General features: G+C 39.4%; 1 protein-coding gene across 5 annotated transcripts; it reads left to right on the top strand.

The window, feature by feature from the left end:
- Positions 1-442: 442 nt before the first annotated feature.
- Positions 443-21,949, top strand: LOC121719157 (cytosolic phospholipase A2 zeta-like). 5 transcript variants are annotated; one of them, XM_042104585.1, is made up of 15 exons: positions 443-658; positions 7,939-7,992; positions 8,269-8,320; positions 8,790-8,932; positions 9,038-9,239; positions 9,348-9,465; positions 10,023-10,169; positions 10,343-10,423; positions 14,244-14,273; positions 15,945-16,046; positions 16,272-16,442; positions 16,621-16,704; positions 16,822-16,976; positions 20,701-20,872; positions 21,047-21,949. In XM_042104585.1, exons 2-15 carry the CDS (start codon positions 7,976-7,978, stop codon positions 21,214-21,216), a joined length of 1,644 nt encoding a protein of 547 aa, XP_041960519.1. In that variant the 5' UTR covers positions 443-658; positions 7,939-7,975; the 3' UTR covers positions 21,217-21,949. The 5 variants fall into 5 exon arrangements, with proteins under 5 accessions (XP_041960519.1, XP_041960518.1, XP_041960517.1 ...); XM_042104584.1 differs by having other exon boundaries at positions 7,942-7,992; positions 8,269-8,362; positions 21,047-21,948; XM_042104583.1 differs by having other exon boundaries at positions 8,269-8,362; positions 21,047-21,948.
- The last annotated feature ends 656 nt before the right edge of the window (positions 21,950-22,605 follow it).

The following is a 22,605-nucleotide window of genomic DNA, read 5'->3' as shown; positions in this document are numbered from 1 at the left end:
ATTAAATGAAAGCTCATACCACACGCATATAATTGTATGACTATGCTTAATGATACAAAATCAGCAAGTATTTCTTCCTGATTGCCGAAACGTTTGTTTTCTTGTTATCTGTTGGTCCGCGGTTCCTTGATCAATTGCTCAGCAAATTAGCAGACGAGTGACAGAAGGACTGGGCATAATTAGACTCCGCGGCTCCGCGGACCAGCAGTCATTGTAGTTTGAGAAACGCTGATGTAGGCAAGTGGCTATCAACCATTAGACCCTTTCAACAATAAAAACAAAAACAATGCTTGAACGTTCTATTTGGGCCCCAATCTACTTCCTCTGCATTAAGATAACATATGGAATGTTAAAACGGAAGTCTTGTGGGGCCAACTATGACGCTGATAATGGAACTCTCTTGAAAGGCGTCATTAAAAGCTGCGCAGTAGACAAACGGACTCTGACCTAACCACAGACAACGCAGCGCATACCAAGAATATTCGACCTGGCAGAACAGATTGCCTGCATTTTCGCGGTGACATGACTAAAAAAAATATTTAAGACCCACCCAATCTGAATTTAAGACAATTTCATACTTTTTAAGGCCTTATTTTTAGGAAAAGTGATTCAAGACTTTTAAGGACCAGCGGCCACCCTGAGGACACTGCCAGAATAAGTGAGTGCAAAACAATGGTGGACACCAAACATTTTTATTTTGCGTGAATCTATCAGTGTGAAATATGTGCCAAAATCTCTGTTTATTATTATTTAACCTCAAGAGGGGAAATTATTTTGTTCTTTTGCTTCCCTAAACCAAAGTCCTTTTTAGTGCTGGGCGGTATAACGGTGTTACATGGCAACTGGCTCCCGTGTTAACTGGCTGCGTTGATGACGTTTCATGATTGATGACGAGTCTTTGACAGATGTGGCCGCTTGCAGATTTGTCACTTTCTGATATACTAGAGACGCACACAAATATGCATGACATGTTTAAAAGTCAAAATTGTATGTAGTACTACATGCACTGGACCATAAATATGCCACCCAAAAAACAAACACCTAAATAGCATAAATTAACTTCACTTGGGTATTGAACCACGAATAAATTGACCTGTTTGCTTGGTAATCAGACGTCTATCAACTTGCGCCACGAGCCAGCTGACGGTACTCACAGAAATTGACTTCAGTTGTATGATTAAAAGAAGTCAGCTAACGTTATGATAATTGTAACAAGTTAACATAGCTGTTCATGTTATCTGGCTACCATGTTATCATGCTACCATTGCCAAAGCCATTTAGTAGGCCTTCAAAGTATCATGGTTAAGTTTGTGGCCGCCCCTACCTGAAGTGTCTGTAGAGCAAATAAATCAAATAAAAATGTGTATCCTTGTGTTTAGCCTATTCTTTTAAGAATTCAGTTCATGAAACACAGGCATTGAAACCCACACTGCAATGGGCAGGAGAAGTCTATAACGTGTCCATATTTTACACAAAATTTGCGCACAGGGAGAGTCAAAACTCTTAGGCTTATAGGCTAATAACGTTAATGTTGCTGACATGTAAACATGGGTTTGATATTTTATTGATATTTTATTTCCCAATTCACACGTTCATGCTTCTCTTGTGGCGCAACAGGTTAATGCTTATATAGCCTATTGCTTTTTCACGCAGTCGACATGGGTTAAATCCTCCCCATTACACGTTTTTTTTTAATTATTATTATTTATTTATTTTTAGACCAGCAACGCTTCCTCCATTTAGGCTACAGATACTAGGTGGCCACAGAGAGCCTGACCAGCAGTCAGTGAAATGTTTGAAAACTTAACCATGATACTTTGAAGACCTACTGGTTTGGGCAACTGCTGTAGCAAGACAACACAATCAGCCATGCATGTTAACTTGCTACAATCATCAGCTGACTTCTTCAAATTGTATAGACTAAGTCAAATAAATTTCACTATGACTTATCAGCTGGTTCGTGGCGCAAGAACGTAGATGAATGGTTATCATGTAGCCTAAGTGGTTTCATTTAGGAAGCAGGTTCGATACCCACGAGTTATTATTAGGCTATTTGTATTTATGTTTTTGGTGGCATATTCATGGTCCAGTGCATGTAGCGTACTACAGACAATTTCTACATTTAAATATGTCATGCATGTTTGTAATTGTTTCCATCAGAAAGTGACAAATCTGCAAGTGGCCACATCTGTCAAAGGAACGTCATCACTCGTGAAACGTCACCAACGCATCCAGTTAACATGGGTGCCAGTTGCCATGTAACACCGGTTCACACCGTAAACCGGTGTATATTTTCGTTATGATATGAATTTTTAATATACCGCCATACCGGTGTATTTGATTAGGCCTACACAACGTATGGAACGCTGCGCCGCACGACAGTGTTTCAGACGGAACTTTTTTCACACGCACGCATGGTGCGACTGCGAGGCAGGCATAGTCTCTCTCATAGTCTCTTTCTTTTACTGTCTATGGGCATACTGAGGGTAAACACAAAACACCTTAAGTTTTTCCCCTGAAGTATGACCCTTAAGGCTTAATTTATCCTTAGGTAAGGGGTTTATTTAAGGGTGTTGCACAGAATACCTTAAATTGTTTCTTTAGTTAAGGAAAAACGTTAAATGATACTGCATTGAAAGGGATTTACCGTCACGAAAATTCTATTGAGATTGTTCAATAGCTGTAACTAGCTGGCTAGTAGGTGATGTCGTTAGTTAGCAACCCACCGAACACAGTGAAGTTTAATGATCTTATCATTCATCTCATCCCCAGGTAGCAAGTAAACCATGTTATGAACTGAGCAATTCTAGTTGGCTAGTTAGAAATGATCCTGACTGTCATCAGTGCACCAAAACAAACTTTTTTGTTAATGTTTTGCCTAGCAAACCGATCCGAAGCTCATGGCAGGCAAACAAGACATCTACATCTGGGTCAATGACGTGATGCTCATTTTTTTTGTGTACATATGGGTTACATACATTTAAAATTGTTAAAATGTGAAAATAATTTGACAAATTATTTTCAAATATCATTTTCATCAAACCCTAATCTTAATGTTTTGGGTTCATTTAATTTTGAAAGAGTCTTAACTGAATTTGGGTAAAATTGTCAACACGGTGTAACCACAAAAACATTAACCAAATAATTACACTTGCTGAAAAAAATGTGAAATTCTCTCCAAAATCCCTTCTAAAATAATCTGGCATGATCTTGCACAAGAACTTTTCTATATTTAATACAAGTAATGAAACCCCATTGTTCTGAATGTTTGAATTAAAATGGGGAATCGTGTCTGTCACATCAACCACTTAAAATGTCAAGTGGTGTAACCACCATTTAAGGAGCAATTTTGTATGTATTATGTCAGAGAATTATGTGACAGGAAATTATGTCATAGAGAAGGACCCTTCAAGACCCCAACTGCTATGAGTCAAGGTTAGCAACTCTCTTAAAGTAACATAATAGTGTTTTTAGGCCATGGCCAGGCAAGCTTAGGTTACATGTCAAATGGTATGACCTTTTAAAAATGTTGATAAATCATAATAATCATAAAATATTCAATTTAATGTAAAAACTGTGTTTGAATATTCACATAAAGGTGAAGTGTGTACATAGTTGTCCATAATAATGCCTGCACATTTTGCTTTTAAACAGAAATGTCAAATGGTGTAACCGGTTACACCATTTGACTCTTTTCTGTTTGAGACCAGTTTGATCAGATTCAGGGCCAAGAGTATGTAATTTTAGGTGCCAATTATATTATTTTTATAATTTAAATAATGACTAACTGTTTAGCATGAACAGTAGTTTTAAAAGGGTTTAATTAGATTGCAATTTAAGCGATTTTTGAAATGTCAAAGCTTTTCATTTTAAATTTGAACTTCCATAATTATTTTTTAATATTTTTTATGATGTATGTAAACAGTATGTTCAAATTATAAATAAATAATATAAATACATTTATTATATATAAAATGTCCCCCAATGGATGCCACTTACAAGCAAGAAAAACTTGTCTCGCTACAGAGTGCATGTGAACGCAGATCCTGCTGTTGGTTGGTTGTTAAGAAATGATCATACCCACTTTTTCACTCACTCTTATTCTCTCTCACACACACTTTGGGCCCTAATTTAGCAATATAAAATGCATGGTCACTAGCGAATAGCGTAAATACATTTAGGGGTTTGTCCAGTCCACATTCAGGGTGGTTTTGTTATCAAACGTCAGGTGCCTGGCGCAAAAAGGTGGCTCTTATGTTTCTTAATCAGTCATGGGTGTGTTTTGGGCTTAACATCCTTTAAACCAATGAGGAGGACATCTGTCATTCCCTTTAACAGCAAGCAGGGCATCTTCAAACAGCGCATCAGTATTTTGATAGTCAGCGGTGTATTTGAAGGAATCTGCTTGTACGCAAGACCGTATGGAACAGGTATTCCACTAAGCCATTCTTTACTAAAACCGAGTAGAGTATAGGCTACACACATCTGCACTTGTCTATTAATTGAACATATAGGCAAAGTGAAACTAACTTCACTGTGGTGTCATAGTCAATGACAATACAGTTAATTACTTTCAATATTGACTGACAATGGGTTACCAGCAAAAACATAGCCTGAAAAAAACAACACTTCCCCCTATAATGTTCGAATGACTGAATAAATAACCTAAGGACATTTATTCTGCAGAGGAATTGCTGCTTACATCTCGTGACAGTGACATGTTTTATATGCGCCTTTCGCTATAGACCAGGCTTTTCTTGGTCAGTGGCATAATGCTTTTTAGACGGTATAAGATAGCGATTTTTAGATCATGTGCCAGACCACACCTTATGTCGGTAATTGCCACACCCCTGGGCGCATTATTTAATAAAAGTGAAGTGTAAGATAGGAAAAAAGTTTGCGTCAGAATAATAATACACTTTGCGCCAGGTTTTGCATCGCGAAAATAGGGCCCTTTATCTCACTCTCTTTGGAAATAATGGGTATAGACTGAAATTGTATGAGAACTGAATTTAAATCAAATAGAACACAAGTTTCTTCATTGATGTTATGAAATGATATTTGATATGGAATATGATGAATGACATGAATACCAAAATATCCAATTCAGTTTACCTTGATGCCTATTTTCTGTGTCAATTTCTTGTCCTATTGCTATAAACGTTTTATGGTCAATTGGTGTAACCGATTTATGTCAATTGGTGTAACCAGTATTTTGTCTAAAATACTAATAATGTACAAAAAAATGTATATGGATAATGATTTAATACTCTACTTTACTGTAATAATGGTTGTTTAAACCATTTTTACTCAAATGGTCAAAGAATAGACAGAAAACAAGATGTTTACAGCATATGGTCTTGGCTCAGTACAATGAAAAACCCATATCATTCATCAATTTAGAAATAAATATAATAAAACATATTCTCATAGGATATTACAAAATAAACTAATAATTTCATGAGAACAATTGCATGAACTCTAGGAGGTGTGAAATATTAGATATTTGTCATTTTTGTGGTTACACCATTTGACAATTTAACAGGCTGTTAGTTCTATCTTTTGTTAAAAAATAGCATACACGTCATATTAAACTAGATGTACCGCAGAGCCGTACAAAATACGACCGCCGCCCAGTCCAGCACATTTTTTCCACAAAAAGAAATCACGCTGAAAGGCCTATATGATTCTAACTGTCTCACTAAATTGCATTATCCACACTCAATTCTCACTGGTATCTGCTAGACAAGTACCAAAACATGATTAGTTCAAAGATTTCACAAGTAAAATTCATTTTATACAACCCCACCTCCATCTTGCCTGTTCATAATTCTGAGAAATTCTTGATTGTTTGTGTTATGTTTATGTTATGTGTGTGTGTGTGTGCGTGCGTGCTTGTGTGTGTGCCTGCGTATGTGCCTGTGCATGCAAGCGTACATATGTCTACTGTGTGAGTATGTGTCATACGTATGATTACTGTGAAAATCAATGTAAAAAAAATGGTCATCCTAGGCCCTACAGTTCTCAAGATATTCACAGAGAACTGTGTCTGCCCTACCCTCCTTTCGGGGGGTCCAGTCCAGCGGGGGGGCTACAGATCAAAACGAAAAATGACAGTTCCATGCTATCCATGTGGGGGTACAAGTTTTGTGTACCCCGGTCTTTCAGTGTCCCGGGAATCCTTGTTGGTGTACGTCACTAAATGTACACATAAATTATTTTATTGTAAGGCCCCCCATGAACGAAAGCACACAAAACTTGGCATGCATTCGGAGGGTGTCATAATGATCCTACACTTTTAATTTCGTGCAGTTTTGACCTTGTCAGCCAGAGATATTGTGATGAAAACACCTAATTTTTTGCTTTTTAATTTTTAACTAGGTGGCGCTATACATGAAATAAGTGGTAATGGGATGTGTTGACATGCCCCCTTAAGACCAACATACATAAAAATGTGGACCTCCTAGGCCCTACGGTTCTCGAGATATTCATAGAAAACTGTCTCCGGCCACCTACAGGCCAGTTGGTGTATAGTAACATAAATTAATTTATTGTGTGGCCCCCCATGAACAAAATTCCACAAAACTTGGCGTGCATACAGAGGGTGTCATAATGATCCTACACTTCGTGCAGTTTTGACTATGTTAGGTCACAGATACCTTCAATTACAACACCTCATTTTTACTTTTTTGTGTTTAACTAGGTGGCGCTATACATGAAATGAGTGGTTATGGAATGGGTTGACATGGCCCCTTGAGATCAACATACAAAAAAAAATGGTCCTCCTAAACCCTACGGTTCTCGAGATATTCACAGAAAACTGTGTCTGCCCTACCCTCCTTTCGGGGGTCCAGTCCAGCGGGGGGGCTACAGATCAAAACGAAAAACAGTGGTTCCATGCTATCCTTGTGGGGCTACATGCCCACCAAGTTTCGTGTACCCCGGTCTTTCAGTGTCCCGGGAATCCTTGGCGGAAAATTGGCCATGCGAAAAAAAAAAAAAAAAAAAGTCTGACTAAACCTATATGACCGCCGCTTCGTTGCGCGGCGGTCATAATAATAACTGTTTTATTAGGGTTATATAGCATGCATATAGTATGCTTTTGCTACTAACTGATAATAAATTAATTTTGGTATCGTAAATGTGCTAATTACCAACCATTTTGTTTGAAAATTCTAAAACAACAATGTTTTTTAATACTTCAAAATAACATTTGTTAAATGAACCTTACATTTTTCAGTAGCCATAGGTGTGTAGATTTGAACAAAATCTAGTTTCCGGGGCTTTTACTGCCTGAAATATCCAATTTTGTTTACCACGCTCGGAGTTTAGTGCTGGGCTGGTGGGTAGCCTACCCAACCTTTCTCACTGCACATCAATGGTTAGCCTGAGAATTCTTGTCTTCGCAATTCAAAATTCCACTGGAGCTCCAAGCGGATTTGTACACGCAGCCTTACAACACTGTTTACAGCTCTTTGAGTCACGGTAAAATGTAATTTTTGGTACATAGCTAATTTAGGTAAACTTATAGTGTGGGTGCTTGCGTTTCTTTAGGAATCTGCCGTCTTAGTTTGTATAGAAATTAATATTAAGTGACACATACACGTATGAGGTTGGACATACGTGACGGTTGGTGTTGGCTGTGTTAATGTTACAGTGGTTTAGTTAGGTAATGGTGCCTAATAAAAGTTTTATGACTTGATGATCTATTTTTGCACAGAAGAAGAAACAAATGTCTAAACAAAATTTAGTTCATTTGAAAAAGATGCAGAATATTGTAAAATGTTCACAAAATGATAATTAGAAATGTAAGAAATTGTGGACTGTTCATTCTGATTTATCATTCATGTCCACAGGTTTAAATGAACTATGCACATTTTCAGCTGCTGTCATAGAATAAAGTTAATTTTGTATCTTTTATATGTCCATGTATGACAGTAGTTAAACGTCACAGAACACATAATTCTACTCAAACATGGATGTGGTGATCAGGTAAGATTTCCAGGTGCTATCTGTAATAACGTGGTGGATTGCATGCTTTTTACAAAGTATATGATAGACACTTGTATACGTACAGTATAACACTTATATCTCTGTATGTACCAATCAATGTGTTGCTACAGTGTAGCCTTAGGGCTATAAACTATGAGATTTTCAGAGTTATCTATCCCTCAAAGTCAACCTGACTGTCCGCCATCCTGTGCTGTGGAGGGCAGCTGATTTGAAGATATTGATTTCTAAATGTGTCACATGCAACCCTCATTCCAGACAGGACCTCTGTGATGAAGAGAAGAGCTACATTCAGAAGAGGCTTCAAATAGTAGGTGACTGTCTGCGCAGTCACGGCATTGTCTGTAAGCCTGTGAGTGGTAGTAATAACTTCTCCATCCCATCCATACATCCTGTCCAATAACATTCTGTCTTTATTTGTTTGTCTTTGATTGATTGATTGATTGATTGATTGATTGATTGATTGATTGATTCATTCATTCATTCATTCATTCATTCATTCATTTACTACTCTGGTACATTATTTGTGACATCAGGTCATAAACATGCCATTCAAAAAGAATGTGATGAAAAAGGTTCACAAGGAAGTAAAAAAAAAATTAGGAAGTTATGAGGAAAATCATTACTGACCAGCTACCAAATCAAAACAATCAGCTCTCCAAAATAATGCTACACAAATAAATTTGCAAATTTGCGTGACTGCTTGAATGAAAGAATGAATGAATCAGTTGATGAATGAGTCCACAGACACATCTGAAATGAAATGGTATTTTGTCCAGGATGAAGTACCTCGTGTTGCACTACTCAGCTCTGGTGGAGGAGAGAGGGCCCATATCTCCTTTCTGGGTGTCCTACGTCAACTGGGGCAGGACAATCTCCTGGACTGCTTCCTCTACATGGCTGGAGTGTCTGGATCCACATGGTCAGTACATCTTAGTCACTGTAACACCCTCCAACACACACACACACACACACACCCCCCTGTAAGATCTGCAGGTCTGACGGGTGTAGTTCTGATGTCACACAGGGCCATGTCTTCACTGTATGCTGATGCCCATTGGTCGAAAAACGCGAAGGTCACAATCAGCAGTGTCCTGAAGAGCATATCTGAGGGGGGAGACATGGCATTTTCCGAGGGTGTGCAGTGGATCAGGAAGAGATATGAGGAGGGGGATCTGTCCCTCTCGGATGCCTGGGGAGTGATGACTTGTGTTATCAAAGGTGTACCGGTGAGTGAGTGAATGACTAAATGGTTGAGTGGTTGGATGAATGAATAAATGCAATGCATCTATCCATTTAAATAGGCAATGTAACGGTGTTTGTTTGTGACACATCAGCTGGAGACAAGGACCCTGTCTGATGAGGGATCCAGAGGCCGAGATGGTGCCAATCCATACCCACTCTACAGTGCTATAGACCGGGCATTCTTTGACAAGGACAAAGCGAAAAGGAAAGGTCTCAAAGAATAATAGGCCGACAGGTTTTGTTGTGCAATGTCCAACATATTAACACATCAGAATACAGTGAGAATACCCCAGAATTCTACACCTTGAAGGAGTGCTTTTTCTCTCAGTTTTTTTTCCCAGTAATTCCAGAATCATTCTATGCATATAATTCATATACCATGTGGAATTTACTGAATCAACTGATATTTAAAACTATGTTGAGGACATTATCAAGTGGAACCCATAGTTAGTAACAGTCAAATCACATATCATATGCTATAAGGTCTGCTACAGTATACTATACAGTATTATTCCTCCTTAAAGGGAGCATTTCCGTTAGTTGTTATCACTAGACAAAAACGGCATCATATTAGTATATGTTAATAGTAACATATCTTTGACACAGTAAAGGTATGGAAACATATGTCTTAAGTTTGGGAAATTCCGTGTCCGTGTTTAAATAATGAACTGAAACTGCATGTCTTTTGTGACCCTGCATGTGCAAAGGAAACTAGACATTGATTGCGGATGCTTGTGACTTGAGAGTGAAAAACACTTCCTCTGCAGAGTTGTGGTTTGAGTTGAGTCCCCATGAGGCAGGGTTCACGGAACCTGGGGCTTTTGTTAAGACATCCCTGCTGAAACAGGACTTTGAGGGAGGATGTGTAAAATACTCTCCTAAGAGGAAGCCAATGGACATGGTTCAACTGCAAGGTATTTTTCCACATACTTCATTATATCATGTCAGACAAACACACACACACACACACACACACACACACACACACACACACACACACACACACACAAACATGTGCACGCACGCAAACAAACACAGACACACACACACAAAAACATTTTAAAGTCCAGAGGGTGTGTTTTTGCAGGGATTTGTGGAAATGTTTTTGGAGATGAGAAGCAAAACCAGAAACACATCCTGGATTGGATCAAAAAATCACTTTTGCCAAGTGCGTATGGTGATCTTCACTCTGCTATTCACGAGAAATTTGCTTGCTGACACACTTTTACAAGACCTCGGAGGTGTCAAGGCAAGATGTTTTTGTTGTGTATATCCAGAAAATGTGCTGTCATTTTTGCTATCGTGCTCTCATTTGACTAAATTGTGCAATAATTTTGATTTTTGTAAACTGAGTGCATAATTTAAAAGGTAAACTATGCAGTATTGGCAATTTCCTTACCCTTTTTTTCGGTTTTTGCTTATTTTCGCTTGCTCTGTCATGACGAATGTCTGAGAAACTCCATCGCTACCTTTTTCTAGCCGGTGCCTGGCGTGTATGTGTATTTGAATCAGGGCCGTAGTCACCATAGACATTGAGGGGGACGTGTCCCCCACAATATTCAAATATGTCCCCCCCAATATACGGAAAAATAAAGAAAGAAAAAAGCGCTAGACTAGGCCTACAGGAAACCTACACGCATCTGAAATGTAATCAAACATAAATAACGCACAAATTAGTGACCTAGTGATGGTTCCAGAGTAGCCTACACCCCTGAGTGGTTTGTCCTGGTGGTTTTCCGTTTTTCGTTAGTGGCGTGCGCTATCAAAAGCTTCCATTTACTGCACCCTACTGCGGTGAGGTAGGGCTGCCAACAATATCGCAAAAGCTACCGGTACAATTTCCACAAACTTGTTGGAAAGGTGTAGCACAGACTAAGGAAATCCCATACATTTTTGGAGCCGATCAGACTCAAAGGGAACTTTGAAACATTTTTCATATTGTAGCCTATTCTTAGCCTAGAAATCTAGACGCGCCCCTAGCGGCAGCAAATTACATTTTAATGTGGGTCTGGCTCGCCAGGCTAGCCTATTCTCGCAATGGTAGCGAAAGTGAAACGTTTTATTTTAAATGATGAATTTGTGCAAGTCTGTGTCATTAATTTATTTCACGTCTTTCAACATAAATAATGCATTCATATGCTAGTATTAATGCCAGACATTACTGTTTATAGGCCTCTTAGAAATGGTTGTTGCATCTTGCATATTATTTAGATGCACACTCAATCGCGCATCCATGCAGGCAAAACGTAGGAATCAAATGTAATGCACTGGCAGTGATAGCCTACAGTTAATGTGAATCGCGGACAATAACCAAAGAAAGGAATTTGCACCATTATGTTTGGACTTCCCCAGAGGATTCCCACCCTGAGCATGACGTCATAGAAAGATGGCCGCCGTGTGAATATGGTGAATAACCAAAGAAAGGAATTTGCACCTCCATTCACCAATTAAAGGCTGTAGTAGGCCTAGTGTTTCTATGTTGGCACAAAACGTCATTTCAGACAGAAGCCAGTCTATAGCCTAATGCAGGGGGTAACGTGAGTCAAACAGAAGAGGGGCCTGTCTTAGTAGCCTATTCCTGAATCCTGTCTCTTTCAAACTACATTAAAATTGTGTGATTAGCCGCCAGCATAATAAAATCTAAATTAAAAGACAAAATCTTATTAGGTTATAGGTCCAAACCTATGAGTCTAAGCCTTAGTTAAAAAAAATCTTAGTAGTAATAAGTAATAAGTAAAAGAACCACATTCTGTGTAATAACCTGGTTGCTAGGTTACGGGGACGCTGGCGAGACACGCCGCTCCGTCTGGCATCATGTTTTTTGTTTGTTTTTATGTAATGTTCGTAATTTTATGTAATGTCATGTCTATTTTTTGTATTGGTTTGTCTAGTTAAATGTTTTCCCTATTTATTTACGCTATTTTTGATAGTTTTCGTGTTATTCTTAGTCATTTTTACTGCTTCTAAGTCAGCTGATGTCGTTGACATTTGTCCATTGGGAGCTTGCTATGGCTAGCTTTTGCCTTAGCTTGGCATCGGACATCCTTCTATCTATCCGTGAGCGGTGCAGCACTTCACTGTCTGGTCGAGTGGATCTCTCGGGACAGCTGAAACTAGGCTACTCTGCGAAAGATCTGCCGTGGCCGCCGAGCTGTTGCTGACCTGCGAGCTGCCATGCCAACTGCAGACTCTGACATCCTTCCATCCATCCGTGAACAGTGCACTTCACTGTCTGGTCGAGGGGATCTCTCGGGACAGCTGGACCTAGGCTAGCTACTCTGCGAAAGATCTGCCGTGGCCGCCGAGCTGTTGCTGACCTGCGAGCTGCCATGCCAACTGCAGACTAACGTTAACGGTGAAGAGCTGCAATCTCACGGAGCAACAAACGGTCGCTGTTAAGTCCACCGAATTGCGGATCTACGCGATCGCCCAGTACTTTGGACTGTGCTTCCAGTCATCTCCAGACTGCGGTCTACAAGGCCTAGCTTCTAACGTTAACGTTATCTCCAGACTGCCAGTGAATTCACCGGGTTGGTCAGTTGCTAAAGAACTTTGTTGGCATTGCATCGGTTGTGAAGACACAGCTCTGTGCGCAGTTTTCACGGATCATCATTGCCCTTGGACATTTTCAGCTGGTTTGGAAATTGGACTAATTTTAACATCACTCTTCCCCCTTTTTAAATATATTTTATTTTTTTATTTGTTTTGTTGTCTGTATTGTATGTATTGGTGTCACGGGTATGCTGGCGACTACGCTGCTCCGTCCGGCATTTTTTGTATTTGTTATTTTTTAAATGTATTTGTCATGTCTTGATGTCATGGGTACGCTGGCGACTACGCCGCTCCATCCGGCATCGTTTGTCTTGTTGTTATGTGTCTTGTTTGTGGAGCGCTTTGGGTTGCACTATGTGCATGTTAAATGCGCTTTAAAAATAAATCTGACTTGACTTGACTTGACTATAGAGGTTAACAAAGAAACTCTAGTTTGTAATTTTTTTTAAAGTATACATTTTGAAGACAAATGGAGTCATACCACAGGTCCGGGGATGGATTACTGAATTGGTTTACTGGGCCCAAGAGCTCAGGGGGCCCTGATGCCCAAGCCTCTGTGTCAAGTTGCTTCTTCTCCAACCTTCTCTTTTCACAAAACTCACCAGAAGTCATCATTTAAAGGGTCATTTTTTTACAAATAAAATAATCTTCCGTGGGAGAATGCCTCAGGACCCCTCTGGAGGGGGGGGGGGGGGGGCATCTTTGCCCAGGGGTTCATAATCCATCCATGCCATGCCTATGTCCGTCAAAAGTTTGGAATAATTGACTTACTTAACTAACGACTTGTTTGGGATTTTTAATAATATTTTTTCCATGGTAGGAGATGTATTGAAATTCTGTTTGGGGGTCCCTCAGACCCCACCACAGATTTGGTCCCCCCCAATGTTGACATCATGACTACGGCCTTGATTTGAATGCAGTAAAGCAATTCGTTACACTCGTTATACTTCCTGACACTGAGGCCGTCGGCCCGCCAGCCCACAGTTGCAAGGGTGTTTTTTCCACTCACAGGCGCTAGGGGGAGGCGAGACGGCCACCATTCAACCCGAAAAAAGTCATATAACCATTCCAATGACTCTGAAGCTGGTAAATGAAGGTAAATTAAGCTAAAAAAACTTGCATATTAAGCTAAAAAACCTGCATAGTGTGCCTTTTAAGAAAATGTGTACATAATTTAGTTAAACGTAAGATTTACCTAATTGAGCGCACAATCTAGTGAAAAGAGACCACATGAGCAAACTATGGTGTAAAAGGAGCACACAATATACTAAATTGTGCGCGCTAGTAAATTCAGATCACAATTTAGTAAAATGAGCACACATTCTCTCGATATACAAAAAATATCTTGCAATGACACCCAGGCTCCACAGACTTTGCACTTTGCCCTCCAAACAAACTAGGGCCCATGATCTTACTATCTGCTTATGTTTGGACAGGGTCGCAAGGTGAAGCAGCCCCACTGTCAGGTATGAAGATTGTTCAAATGCTTTCTGATGCCAGCACACTGGATTTGACAGAGTCCTGTTATAAGACAGTGTGCCTTCCACGGCACACCTACCCCCTTCTCCCTCTTCCCCCTAACATTCTAAATCAATTGTATGCACCATATTGCTATGTAGCATAGTAATGCTATACACCATTTGAAAGCTTAGGTTCTTGGGAATCCATATATGACAACGTTTATCCTGTACAATCTGTATAGTGCTTTACATTGTCAGATTAATCTGGCTATGTCTCAATTAAATTGAATCAAAAATGCCCTCTTCCCCCTCCTCTGCCTTTTGGTGCTTCCCCACCTTCTAGTTGCAGGGCGTATCCTTAGCAATAAGTAGATGCAGCATATTGGGTCTTGAAATATTCACAGGAATCCATAGAAATTGAATATGCATGTTATTTCATCCAATATTAGTTGTGCAGATGTATAGTCCATCTTATACACACTCACTGAACCTAAAGAGAAAATGCAAAAATAGATACTTTAATGTAATTATTCCATATTTTGTGTAGTCGTAGTCTATATCAGAACCCCTGACATACAATCCAAATAGTCTACAGGGAACTTCAGAATGTTACCTTTCATTTGAGACCAGGATTATGCTTCTACACCAAGAGGTTGCCACACAGTAAGGCTTTTATGGCCAGTATGCATTTTGGGTAACCAAAAGTCCTATGGGGAGTTTCTATAGGCTATTTTACAAAACGCATGAGCATACATTGGCAAATGGTGGTCTAAAGCACTCATCTTTTTATTCTATATTGATCTACTTTTGCACACAGCTTCACAAGACCTGGTGCTAGAGCTCAGTTGTGTTTCTAAGTCATATCAAGTGACTTGAAGGGCTGAAATGTGGTCAGTTCAGAGATGCTTGTTATCTGGAAGAAAAAAAAAACAATATTCTAGCCTCTATAACTCTGTGCCAGTACTTCACACAATAGGCCTTTATCACAGCAGCCCACAGGCAGCTGAAGCAGGGCTGTTCACTTCCTGTTGGCAGGCAAACCACAGGTGTTCCTAAAAACATTAACGAGGCCTCTGGTTGAAGTAACTGTGGCCGAATCTGACACTTAATTAGAAACAACTTTGCTCACACAGAAACAGGGCTGTTCACTTCCTACTTCGGCTGCCATGATAAAGGCCTATTATTCTGATTGTTCCCTAAGAAACTACAGATTTATAAAGAGGTCAAGCATTTGGTGGTAGGCCAAAATAGACCTCTGAAGTAGTCACAGTGCAATTTCAGGGGAAAAGCCTAAAAATGCACATCCCATAGGAAGCATAGAATCAGTCGGTGGTTCTTAAACTGGGGGGGGGGGGGTCGCCAAACATATTGAAGGGGGGTCATGAATTGCATGGTCTGGATTAAAGATTTTTTTAGTCAAAGGCTGCCATTGACATAATGGCTTTGGTGTTGACATAGCCTATCTATGAGAGAAGACATTTTCTGCCTCTGCTTCCAATGTCCATCTCACAACATTTCGAAACCAAATTCCGCCGGTTAGAGAGAAGGAGGTCGCAAGACTTGGCCCATGTTTTTTGTGGGGTTGTCCAACAAAGTTTAAGAACCACTGGTCTATGTTAACATATTCATAAGATGGCTGGATGTAAGGTTTTTGTTTTGTAATGTTTTTATTCATAGGTGTGCTTAAGATTGTGATGGCACTGGTTGAATTGGTGGAATGTCCCCATAACATGGATCATTGCCACACAGTGTTGGCCAGGTTGAAATCTGTTCTCGGAGGTAAGACCTGTGGATTTTATATATTCCTCATATGCTAACATTTCAAAACACCAATAAGGAAAAGTTCTTCACTTCACTCAATTTTATTTATTCATTATGAGCCACTAATAATGAACCCTACACAAAAACCATGCACAGCAAACAGAAAAAAATAATTTTAGCATTGACGTCTTTGCATTGCATAATATATGCTCTGAAATGAGACGGGTAAATTCTGCCATCTAGAGGACTATGGAAAATTCAGCACCACACTCCTTGAACTGGATCATGAGATGTGGACAGACATGGATGACCAGAAGAGGAAACAGCACATGGAGAATATCTTTGAAGAACTCATAGGATCAGCAGAGGAGTGGGGCCAGGAGTTGAACAATCTTAATAACAAACTAACTGATGGTAAGAACTCAGTTCAGTATCAACCATTAGCACTAGTAGGCAACCTCTTTGAGATACAAGGATTTCTTTGGCTGTGAAAGTTGTGTGTTAATTTTGAAAGAAAAAAAAAATCTCTTTTGAAAGGTAGAGATATAAGGATACTGCCAACACTGACCCTGATTAAATATTTCCTTTTCAGTGTGGTGGGTCATTAAACACATCTTGCCATTATTCAATGAATGGCAATTTGGAAACGTGGCCAATTTCCTCTACCAAATCAACGGTAATAGTCCTCTGCACTGAATCATATCAGTGAAAGGTTTTCGAAAGAGGTCATGTAAACAACTTTTTTTCTATTAACATTGGTGTCCTTACTGCAATGTATTTTGGTTATGTGTAGAGCCCAAGATTCCTGAGGAAATGTGCAAGGAGGACACGATGCACCTGATAGATGCAGGGCTCTTCCTGAACTCTCCGTATCCATCCGTGCTGAGAGAGGCGAGAGATGTGGACATCATAGTGTCCTTTGACTTCAGTGAGGATGCTCCTTTTAAGGTAAACCATGCTCCCTACATGCAACTCCAAGCATCTAAATACAGTGGACACACATAACCTAGTGGCATATTGATATGCTCAAAGCTGTAGTTGGAAACTTCTCCACAATATAAAATGTCTTAATGAAATTAGAATATAGAATATTTAACACCAACGATGCCCCAACGGACTGTCAATCACTGCTCACTGCCCAATCACTGCTCACGCAGCTGATCGGCTCCTCTGTAGCACAGGAAGGGGCGGTGGACTGAGTTGTACTCGTTCAAATTTTCAGCCAAGTCATCTCATTGTGCAAACCTCCCCACTACACTGTTATAATGTATTGCACTTAATGTGTGCTGGGAAGGTTGTATGTGAAGACCCAGCTCTTCAGAGAGTCTCTCCTCTTGTAGCACTACCCATAACTAGACTTGATATACAAAGTCTAAATTTAGGGAACATATCACCCCAGTTCTAGCCAATCTTCACTGGTTGCCAGTGAGTTTTAGGATTGATTCTAAAATCCTCCTAATATCCTATAAAGCTTCAATTGGTTTGGCACCTAACTATTTAAAAGATTTATTAACCCCCTACTCTCCGGCTCGGCCCCTCAGATCCTCCAGCCTGGGACTTTTAGTTGTTCCAAAAAGTAAACTGTCAACTACTGTAGGGGTGACCGATCGTTTGCAGTTAGAGCACCCAAACTTTGGAAATCTGCCATCAAATCTGCACCATCAGTGGCTGTTTTTAAATCTAGTCTAAAGACTCATTTATATACAATTGCCTTCCTTAATTAGTGAATGATTCCACTTACATTACCCTCCAGAATTATTGGCACCTCTGCTAAAGTTGACTAAAAACCGCTATAAAAAATAATCTGTTGGTGATTTATTGTAATCTCACAATGGAAAACATTAGGAAAAATACAACCTTGAAAGGAAGCAAATTTATTTTGAGAAAAAGGAAAATCTCATACAGAAATAAATATTTTGAACTAAAACACGTTGCTCACAAGGCACCCCTCAAAAATCTTATAAACAAAACCTAACAGAAGCATTTTTCTATCTAATTTCAATTTATTTAAGTTAATCAGAGTGTCTGTGAACTTTCAGAAGTAGTTCATGACTTTCTTTTTCACTATTGTATGAAAATAAAGTCACACAGAGGCTAAATCCTCTAGTCATTTTTCAACATCGGAAAGACAAGAGAATACACTAAATTTAAATAAAAAGAAAGTGTGTTGACATTTGTAAGTCAGAGAATGTCTATGACAACTAGGTCCTTTGTTGAAAATGCCTATATTTACAGGTAAAACAATTATTAAAAGGTTCTAATCATCTGGAAATGTGACAAACATGCTTGGACAAAGACCCATGGTTATCTTCCCCCCACGTACAGTATGGAGGATGGTAATAAAAAAATTCCATAAGAACCACTGTTGGAGAGTTACAGACAAAGGTATCATCTTGGGGTCACCAAGTCCCCCAAAAAATCTTCAAAAGTGACCTCACTGCTAATATATTATTTAGAGGGCATGCCAGGTAAAAGCCGGTCCAGTCATTTAATTACCAATGTAAACGGCAGGAGTTACTGAATGGTACAGCCACTTTGTCTGGAAGTGTGGTCTATTGTCAGTATAGCCATTCTTCTATGTATGCCAAACACACCTAAAGTGTTTAGCTCTTTGGCTAGAAACACTTTAGGTGTGTTTGGCATACATAGAAGAATAGCTATACTGAAAATAACCCCATGCCTAATGAGAATTAAGGTGGAGGGGCTGTGCTATTGTGGGGCTGTTTTTATTCCCAAAGGCCTTGGGAACCTAATTAAGTTGCATTGTTTCATGAACACCAATAAAAACCTGAACATTTTCAAAGGAAATCTGTCAATCTCTGCCACACTAAAAGTTGGTCATGATTGGATCATTCATCAGGTCATTGAACCAAAACAAATGTCCAGATCAAAACCAATATGGTTGGCTGAACACAAAATCAAGCTTCAGACATTGCCATCTTAGTCCCCTGATCTAAACTCCATAGAAAAACAGTGGGGTGAGTCAAAGAGGAGAATGCACAAGTGTAGACCTCATAATCTGGATGATCTGGGGAGATTTTGTAAACACGAACGGCCTTAAAGGAATTATCCGGAGTAAAATGCACTTTAGATCAATTTACGGATGATTGGGAGTACATACGTTGAGTTGACATCCAAATCATGTCATTCGGATGTGTTTTGAGAAAGTTCGATGTTACCGTTTTTAGTCAAAACTCGTTAGCCTGGAAGTGACGCGGGCATGTCATTTCACTACTACAAAAGCGCTATTTTTATACCTCTTCTACAGTTCCAAACAACATTACACTTACGTGGTAGTGAGTAGAGGGTCCCTAAAGCCAAACCGAAGTATCCCGAGGTCTTTATGTGGTCGGATAGAGAGTCCAGAATGAATTTCATCAAGCCAGTACCTTTCCGGAAATGTTGCCATCTTTGCTGCCATCTTCAGGGGAAAGTCCGTAGGAGTCGATTGCTGAGTGTGTAGTAACACGCTCTGGAAATTCACAATTTCGTCGCGTTTTTTTTTTTTTTTTTTCCATGTACTGTGTGTCGCTCCTAATTTATTATTATCATTATTATTATCATTTTTGTTTGTTTGTTTTGTCTTGGGTACTGTACTATATTATTTCCTTTTGTTTCTTATATTGAGTTAAGTTTGTGTTTGGTAGTTTGGTAGTTACTTTACTGTTTTACATTATTATTATTATTATTATTATTATTATTATTATTATTATTAGTAGAAGTAGTAGTAGTAGTAGTAGTAGTAGTATTAGTATTAGTATTATTAGTATTATTATGACCGCCGCGGAGCGGTTTTTCGCATGTCCAAATTTCCGTCAAGGATTCCTGGGACACTGTAAGACCGGGGTAGACGAAACTTGGTGGGCATGTAACCCCACATGGATAGCATGGAACCAACCCCCCCCCCCCCCCCCCCCCGCTGGACTGGACCCCCCGAAAGGAGGGTAGGGCAGACACAGTTTTCTGTGAATATCTTGAGAACCGTAGGGGTTAGGATGACCAATTTTTTCCGTATGTTTGCCTCCGGGGTCATCTTAACCCATTCCATGTGCACACATGTGCATAAACAGATACACACACACACACACACACACATACATTCACAGTAATCATACGTATGACACATACTCACACAGTAGATATATGTGAGCATGCATGCACATGCACAAACACAGGCACATACGCAGGCACACACACAAGCACGCACACACACACATACACACACACACACACATAAACATAAACATGTACACGTACAAATGCAGGGGTGGGGTTGTATAAAATGTATTTTACATGTGAAATCTATGAACTAATTATGTTTTGGTATTTGTTGTCTAGCAGATACCAGTGAGAATTGAGTGTGCATAATGCAATTCAGTGAGACAGTTAGAATCATATATGCCTTTCAGCGTGACTTATTTTTGTGGAAAAAAATGTGCTGGACTTGGCGGCGGTCATATTTTGTACCGCTCTGCGGTACATCTAGTTATTATTATTGCTAATTCTAGCATGTATACCACCTGACTAGAACTGACACTGACTGTATGGAAGTAGCACTTACTGCAGCACTAACTGCCCTTATCACACTCTAACTTAATTGTTTAAATTGTTTGAAGTTGCTTTGGTTAAAAAGTGTCAGCCAAATGTAATATAATGTAATGTGTGTGTGCAGTCATTAAAGGGAGCCTGGAATTATGCAGCCGCCAACCAAAGAGCCTTTCCCGACATAGACTTTAAGGCTCTGAACCCTGAGTCTGACTGTCCAAAGTCCTTCTATGTTTTTGAGGAAGAAGGGAAGCCAACGGTGATCCACATCCCCCTCTTCAACATTAGGAATTGCAAAGGTGAGTCAAGCACAAACATCTCTCTATCTCTCCTCTTTTCACCTTCCCCACATTTGATCTATTGATTATTTTTTTTATCTTTTCTCATGACAACAACCTACTATTTTGCCATTACCTTTTCTTCTTCTAATACTCTGTCTTCGTCACTCTTCTTTTGCCACGTTACCTCTCCAGATGAGGCCACCATCCAACAGGAATGGAGGGAATACGCCACCTTTCAGATGACCTACAGGGGCAAAAAGAAGATTGACCACCTGGCAGATCTGGCTGCAGAAAATGTGAACAGAGACGGCATCCTGAAAGAGATCCGAAAAGCAGCAGAGAGACGCAAGGCCAAACATTGAGAACACACACACACACACACACATGCACACACACACACATAAGCAAACAAGGACACAAAAATTAGTACAGCTAGGATTTCATTCATTTCTATATGTTACAGTTTTTTTCAATTGTTTACACGCAATTTTGAAAACTGGGTTATTTTTTTCAAAATATAATCACAATTATCCAAACACCACACCCAATTTGCATAATTCCTAGATTGTTTGCAAAATGACACACTTCAGTCAAAACATACACACTGCTGTGATAAATAAAAAAACACATTTGTAAAAAAAAAAAAAATAGGAAATAGCATGTGCTAGATTTTTAGCCAGACATTGTTATGTAAGGCATAATTTAGATGACAATAGTGACAAACCCACAACATTCTTCATGATTAGTTTGAGATATACTGTAGGGAGAATGTACACAAATAGGCCTACTATAAACCTACCAAGCACTGCACAACCCTAATGTTGCAGACTGAATATTTCAAGTATTTATTTCAATACTTACAGTATTTTTTACCATAATCAGTTACAGTACAGTAATCAACCAACAATGAAATCAATGAAACAAATAAAATCTGTAGACAAATAAAACATACTTCATGAAGTACATACACTTTGACTCTGAAGAAAAACTAAGCAACAAGAATACTGTAACTATTCATCATCTCTCTGCCTCTTCCTCTATCTCCTTCTTCTCCTCTTCCTCTACCTAAGCCTCCTCCTCTACCTCCTTCTCTTCTTCCTCTACCTCCTTCATCTCCTCTTTGATCTCCCCCTCTCATTCTCACTGTTCGTTTTCTTCAAGCTCCTTCCATTTTTGTTGAAGACAGGTGAACTCAACTGCTGCCTTTTATAGGACACCTGAGTGCTGCGTTTTCAAATGAGCACATGTGTGCTTCCACAACTTGTGGTTGTGATTATCCAATTCGTTCATTAGTGTGGTCATTGGCAATCCGGGGCTTTGAAATGACAAGGAAGTAACCTTACAATCCTTATCTGTGTCTAAGGTGTGAAAATGTGTCTAGAGTTTTACAAATGTAATGTTTTGCAAAAAGGGTGAAGCAGACATTGTGTGTAATGTTGTGCTAATCTGTGGAGGTTTTTTGCTCCTTGGAGTAGAATTTTGCAAATTGTGTGGACATTTCTATTTTAGTGTGTAAACAATCGTAAAAAACTGCAATCATTGTAATCATCCCTAATCATTTGTGACAAATAATTATCATGTTTAATTCAAATTAAACATTTACAATGTTGTTCCAACAAAAACCTATATACCTACACATTAGTTAATAGTCTAATCATATTCATTCTAACTGTTGATTAAGTTACTGAAGGCTGGATGTACAAGGGCGAAGTCCTTTTAGGCAAGTCCCTCCACTCGGCGGCCATATACCA

The sequence above is a fragment of the Alosa sapidissima genome, chromosome 9 (assembly GCF_018492685.1).
Source record: "Alosa sapidissima isolate fAloSap1 chromosome 9, fAloSap1.pri, whole genome shotgun sequence".
Lineage (NCBI taxonomy): Eukaryota > Metazoa > Chordata > Actinopteri > Clupeiformes > Clupeidae > Alosa > Alosa sapidissima.
Note: the sequence above shows the minus strand (reverse complement) of the source record. Positions and strands in the feature narration are given on the sequence as shown.